This window comes from Corvus brachyrhynchos, unplaced genomic scaffold, assembly GCF_000691975.1.
Source record: "Corvus brachyrhynchos isolate BGI_N302 unplaced genomic scaffold, ASM69197v1 scaffold392, whole genome shotgun sequence".
Lineage (NCBI taxonomy): Eukaryota > Metazoa > Chordata > Aves > Passeriformes > Corvidae > Corvus > Corvus brachyrhynchos.
The window spans coordinates 32,235-38,688 of NW_008236644.1; the positions used below are offsets into that span (position 1 = coordinate 32,235).

The window sequence follows — 6,454 nt, forward strand, 5'->3', positions numbered from 1 at the left end:
AAGCTTCTAAAATGTTTAGTCTCTTAGCTTAACAAACAAGTCCAAGAATGTAGGCAAAAAGCACTAGGAATACAGAAGTTGTAAAAAAAGTATAACAGGGGTATAAAAGAAAAGGCAAAAATATTCATGGCAACAGGATGCATATGGACCCTTAGCCCAGGGATCCAGTGCGATGCTGGTGGGAAAACCTGATGTTGCCCATCAAGGAATCTTAGTGCACTCAGGAGTTATTGATGCTGACTTTAAAGGTCAGATTTGCGCTATGGTCTCCACGCAAAAACCCCCTGTAACTATTCCTGAAAAGACCTGCCTTGCTAAATTGGTGCCTTTTAAGTCTTGTGTCCCCAGGATAGAGCAACAAACTCACGAAGATAACGGCAGTGGATCTACGGGACTTCCGCAGGCCTTCTGGACTGCAGACATCTCTGACCAAAGGCCACAGATGACATGTACCCTGATCCTGCCGAACGCCCATCCGCCCCGGACTCAGCTTCGAGGTTTGATTGATACAGGTGCTGATGTAACTGTCATCTCCTTCTCTGCATGGCCTCCCTCATGGCCTTTAGCTCCAGTGGGATCGTCCATCGCAGGATTAGGAGGAACCACACAGAGCTATTTAAGCGAACGGCCTGTGGTGGTGAGGGACTCAGAGGGACACACAGCTACAATTAGGCCTTATGTTACTACCACTTCCCGTAACCTTTGGGGATGGGACGTGTTGGCAGCTTGGGAGGTACAGATTGGGACAAATTTTTAATAGGGGTCACTGTGCATAAGGGCGCACAGTATCCTACACTGCCTTTGCGGTGGTTGACTAACACACCAATCTTTGAGCTGCAGTGGCCCCTTCCAAAGGAGAAGTTAGATGCCCTTCATCAGCTGGTTCAGGAACAGTTACAACTGGGGTACATTGAGCCTTCTACTAGTCCCTGGAATACTCCTGTTTTCGTAATTAAGAAGAAATAAGGGAAATGGAGATTGTTGCAGGATCTCCGAAAAGTTAATGCAGTAATGGAAGATATGGGGGCATTGCAGCCTGGCATGCCCTCTCCCACCATGATTCCTACGGGGTGGGACATCCTGATCATTGATTTGAAGGATTGCTTTTTCACAGTGAGGAGCACCTGGAATGGTCCTTCCTACTGCAGTTCCAAAGTCTTCTCTGCAAAAGACTTAACATACACATAATCCCCAGGTTGTACATCGCGTACTGGCCCATCTAATTCTCTGCTTTGGGTCCCAGCCACATACTTTTCAATTTCTGTAAGTTGTTTATTCAAGGCCACCATATATCTGTGTAGGGTTTCTTCCCCCACCTGAATGGGTGAAGTTACTTCCTGAACTGCATATGGCCTCCCATATAAAATTTCAAATGGGCTTAATTTTTCCTTTGTTCTGGGTTTTGTTCGAATTCGCACTGATGCCAATGGGAGAGCCTGGGGCTAAGGCAAATTTGCTTCTTTTCCCAATCTTATAATTTGTTGTTTGATCAAATGGTTCATCTTTTCCATCTGGCCACTAGACCAAGGGTTATATGGAGTATGTAACTCCCAAGCTATTCCCAGGTGGTGACTGATTTGTTGCACCATTTTTGAAATAAAATGTGGCCCTCTATCTGAAGACATAGTGGCTGGAACTCCAAAGCGGGGTATTATTTCTTGCAACAGTGCTTTGGTCACCTCTCCTGCTTTAGCTGTCCTAGTGGGAAAGGCTTCTGGCCATCCTGAAAAGGTGTTTGTTAACACCAATAGGTATTGATACCCCCTTTTCCTGGGTAATTCTGTAAAATCAATTTGCCATTGCTGCCCAGGTCCACAGCCTTTCCCAATTTCTCCAACTTTAGGTTTTGGAATATTTTTCGGATTAGTTTGGAGGCAGAGACCACACTGGCGAGTTACTTGTATCACTGCACCTTGCAATCTCCTAGCCATAATCCTATCTTTCAAATAATTGTACAAAGCATCCACTCCTCAGTGTGTTTTCTCATGTTTTCTGCACTAGTGACCACAACAAATAAGAAGGTACTATAAGCTTGTTATCTTTAGTTACAGCCCATCCCTCTTGATTATAACTTGCATTTTCTTTCTTAATAAGTTTCTTATCTTTCTTATTGTATTCTGGCTTACCTTCAAGGCAAATCTTTCCATCTGGTATTAATGTTGCCTCTACCTTTTCACTGGGTACTTCACCTTTGGCTGCGTCTTTTGCCTCTCTGTCCACCAGCATATTTCCCTCTTCCAATTCAGAACTCACTTTTTGGTGTGCTTTAATGTGCACGATAGCTACCTTCTCAGGTAACTGAACCGTGTCCAAGAACTTCAGTATTTCTGGTGCATGCTTGATACTCTTCCCTTGTGAGTTTAACAGTCCTCTCTCCTTCCAAATGGCTCCGTGTGCATGAACCACCCCAAATGCATACCTTGAGTCTGTATAAATATTAATCTTCTTTCTTTTTGCCAATGCCAAGGCTCGGGTTAGAGCAATTATTTCAGCCTTTTGTGCAGAGGTGTTCGTTGGCAATGGCCTAGACTCTATTACCTCTCGGCTGGTGGTAACTGCATACCCAGCATGTCTCTTTCCACTGATAACATAGCTGCTTCTATCAGCGAAGCAGGTCTCAGCGCCCTCGAGAGGAGTGTCCTTCAGATCTGGGTGACTGGAGTAAGTGGCCTCGATGGTCTCCAGGCAGTCATGGTTTACCGGTTCTCCCAGGTTCCCACTGAGGGATGAAGCTGGGTTCACAATGTTAGTCACCACAATTTCAACATCGTCTTGTTCTACCAGTACGGCCTGGTACTTCAAGAATCTCTGAGGGGAAAGCCAATGTCCCCCTTTGGCCTCCAGGACTGCAGATACTGTATGAGACACTAGCACAGTCATTTTCTGGCCCAGGGTGAATTTGCATGCCTCTTGGATGTTTATTGCCACTGCTGCAACAGCTCTGAGGCATCCTGGCCATCCCTTGGCTGCTGCATCCAGCTGTTTGGAAAGGTAGGCTACTGCCTGCCGATACGGGCCCAAGTCTTGTGCCAGTATTCCCAAGGCAATCCCTTGCTTTTCATGAGAAAACAAAAAGAATGGTTTACTCACGTCTGGAAGTCCCAGGGCTGGAGCTGACATGAAGGCCTTCTTCAGTTGGTCGAAAGCCTGTGTTGCTTCCTTTGTCCACGGCAGGCTCTTGTTTCCTTCCGTAATCAATGCATATAAAGGTTTAGCAAGCGACCCATAATCATTAATGCACAGCCTGCACCACCCTGTCATACCTAGAAAACTTCTCAGCTCTTTTGCTGTCTGGGGTTTTGGGATCTGGCATATCGCTTCTTTGCACACTCATCCAAAGGTTCTTTGTCCAGCACTTATTTCATAGCCCAGGGAAATAACTGTTTGCTTTACCATCTGCGCCTTCTTTTGGGACACCCGATACCCTTGCAAGCCCAGAAAGTTGAAGAGGCTTACCGTCCAGTTCATACATGCCTCTTGGGTCTGGGTGCCTACCAAAAGGTCATCCACATACTGAAGCAGCTGTCCTTCTCCCGGCGGGGGTTCCCAGGATTCTAGCTCCTTTGCAAGCTGTTCTCCAAATATAGTAGGAGAGTTCTTGTACCCTTGGGGTAATACACACCGTGTGAGTTGAGTTTTGCGTCCACTCTTGGGCTTCTCCCACTCAAGTGCAAAAATTTTCTGGCTGGCTTCATGGAGAGGGAGGCAAAAGAAAGCATCCTTCAAATCTAAAACGGTAAACCAGGTTAGTTCAGGTGTTAAACGAGTTCATGAGGTGTAAGGTTAGCAACCACTGGGTATAAATCCTCCGTCACTTTATTGACTGCTCTCAAATCTTGTACTAACCTGTATGACCCATCAGGTTTCTTCACGGGTAAAGTTGGAGTCTTAAAATCAGATTGACACTCCCTTAACAATCCAATTTGCAAAAAGTTCTCAATAATTGGCCTGATCCCTTCTCTGTCTTCCCTTTTCAAGGGAAATTGCTTGGCCCTTACAGGCCGTTTCCCTTCTTTAAGCTTGATTTGAATTGGCAGGGCATTCTTTGCCCTCCCTGGGGTACCAGAGGCTCACACTCCAGGGAATACTTGATCCATTATCTTCTTAATCATTTCTTCTTCATTCGCTATTTCCGTTTCTTTGGTTATTAGCATTAGGCTCAGCAACTCTAGATATTGTTGGTCTTTTACTTCCAAACTGATTTCCCCATTTTTAAATATTATTTTTGCCTCCAGCTGCTCTAGCAGATCTCTGCCCAAAAGTGCAGATGGAGCGTTAGGCATATATAAAAATTGGTGAATTCCCCACTGTTTTCTCAATTTATATTTCAGTGGTTTACAAAAGTATGCCTTTCCAGATTGGCCAGTTGACCCTGTCACTACAAAATAACCCCTTGATATGGGTATCAAAGCTTTATTCAACACTGAGTATGTTGCTTCTGTATCTACTAAAAATTCCACTTTCTTTTCTTCGTTCCCTAGTTTAACTATAACCAGAGGGTCCCCTAGGGTAGCGCCCAGTCTTGGATATGAGCAACCACCCCCGCACCTCTCTGGTCGTATTTCTTTTCCATCACCCTTTCTCTTTTCTGGGCACTGGTTTTTCCAATGCCCAGGTTTTGTACAAGGCACACTGGTCCCTTCCTAGTCGGGGTGGTCCTTGTCTTGGTGGACCTTGCCCACGTCTTCCTTTATTTTTTCTTCTTTTACCACCCTTATTAATTTTTGCATTCCCTCTCCCCAATTGCTATAAATGCTCCGTGCCACACTAAGCAAAGTCTCTAGATTCCGGGTTGTTGGACCTTGCATCTTCTGAAGCTTCTGCCGGATGTCTCCTGTGGATTGTCCTAAAAATAAATTTACCAATTGCTGCACTCCTTCTTCCGGTCCAGGATCCGAGGTGGCATGGCAACGCATCGCATCTCGCAAGTTGTCTAAAAATTCAGAAGGTGTTTGAGAGGGACCCAGCTTCATAGCATACGGGGCTGAGCAGTCTATGGCTTTAGGGATTGCTCTTTCTAGCCCTTTTATTATGAATCCCCAGTACCTTTTTAACTGTGCCATTTCATCTGGCTCATTAGGGCCCCACTCTGGATCCTGAAGAGGAAGTACCTTTTTAACATCCTCCTGTGTTATCCTGCAATCATCTTCAGCCATATTCACAGGTGTCTTTATAACTAATTGCTTTTCTGATTCAGGTAGAGCATCAAGCAGTAACTGGGTATCAGCCCAATAAGGATTGTGTTGGTTTGTTAGAAAATGCTGCAGTACAGGGCTACGTGAATGGATAGTTCATTAGGCATTGGTAGAAAAGCAAAAATAATGTACGTACTTAGTAACTATTGGGTAATTTACCTTTAAAGGCCTTGAGTTTTCCTGCATTTGTCTTTTGGTATTTGCTCTGCTTCATGCTGTGTCGGCGGCATGTAAATTACTGATAAGATGTAATAAACAATCTGAAGACCGAGAAGATCCAAAAGTCCCGTTCGTCTCTTATTCCGGGCAAGGACTTTGTCCCCCATCCGGGGAGGACACGTGGGGGGTCGAGAACCCGCACATCTGGTGCCCGCGTGTGAGGCCCTCACTGAGATACTGTGCCAGGAGACCACTGGACAGCAGTCAAGGAGCAGAAACATATAACCTCCAGAGACGGTAATTGGAAGTCCAGGATCTTGTGAACCGGTGCACAGGGGCCAGAACACCGTGACCTGCTGGACACCGCGGACTGGGACTCCAAGGACCGATAAAAACAACTGAGAGCTGGTAAGCTGTCCAAAACTAGAAATGGGAAGGGGTCTCTCGAAAACAGAGACGGACGTACTTAATAGCTTAGAAGCTATGATTAAGAAACACTCAGTAATTATTGCCAGAAAGGAATTAGAAACCTTGTTATCCTGGATAAAAAAAGAATACCCAAATGCTACAGTAAAGGATCTTTACAATCCACGTTTTTTGGAAAATGCAAATATGGCGCTTTATCATTTGGCAACTTTAAACGATAAATTTGCTGCAAGCCTACTATCACCTGGCAGAGTACTTTATCAAGTAATCCAGGAGGCAAAAACATCCATTTCTCCTAAAAAAGAGGCTTTGCAAACTCCCCAGGACCTCCAAACCGTTCCATTAAAACCTGGAACCTCTAAACTTGCTGCAGAAACTGTCCAAAAGCCTCCAATAGCGGGAGGAGCTCATCAGACCCCCCTCACAACTCCGGGGGAAGACATCCCACCCGAAATACGGGGGAAAATCTCCGCCCTTCTTAGCATGGACGATGACCCATCCCTGCAGTCGGGAAGATCGGTGGAGGGGACAGCCATAGTAAAACCTAAAAAGAGTCTTGTGCCAGACCCGCAGTTAAAACTTTTAATAGGTCCTACAGAAGAACATGATACGACCTTTTTCAAACTCTCTCCAACTGCGCGTGATCAGAGGGAAAGGGGGGGGGGGGGGGGGGG

The 6,454-nt window shown here is 45.6% G+C and overlaps 2 protein-coding genes across 2 annotated transcripts; one reads left to right on the forward strand and one right to left on the reverse strand.

Moving 5' to 3' along the window:
* The first annotated feature begins 141 nt into the window (after positions 1-141).
* On the forward strand, positions 142-772 carry LOC108444829 (endogenous retrovirus group K member 19 Pro protein-like). The gene has a single exon (XM_017726754.1). It carries the CDS (start codon positions 173-175, stop codon positions 755-757), a length of 585 nt encoding a protein of 194 aa, XP_017582243.1. The 5' UTR covers positions 142-172; the 3' UTR covers positions 758-772.
* A 1,211-nt stretch (positions 773-1,983) lies between these two features.
* LOC108444828 lies at positions 1,984-3,345 on the reverse strand. The gene has a single exon (XM_017726753.1). The coding sequence runs from the start codon at positions 3,259-3,261 to the stop codon at positions 1,984-1,986; it is 1,278 nt and encodes a 425-aa protein (XP_017582242.1). The 5' UTR covers positions 3,262-3,345.
* Between the last annotated feature and the right edge of the window lie 3,109 nt (positions 3,346-6,454).

What these genes read in the sequence shown, in the direction of transcription:
- LOC108444829 (XM_017726754.1), top strand. Translation starts at nt 173, where the DNA reads ATGCTGGTGGGAAAACCTGATGTTGCCCATCAAGGAATCTTAGTGCAC.
- LOC108444828 (XM_017726753.1), bottom strand. Translation starts at nt 3,261, where the DNA reads ATGACAGGGTGGTGCAGGCTGTGCATTAATGATTATGGGTCGCTTGCT.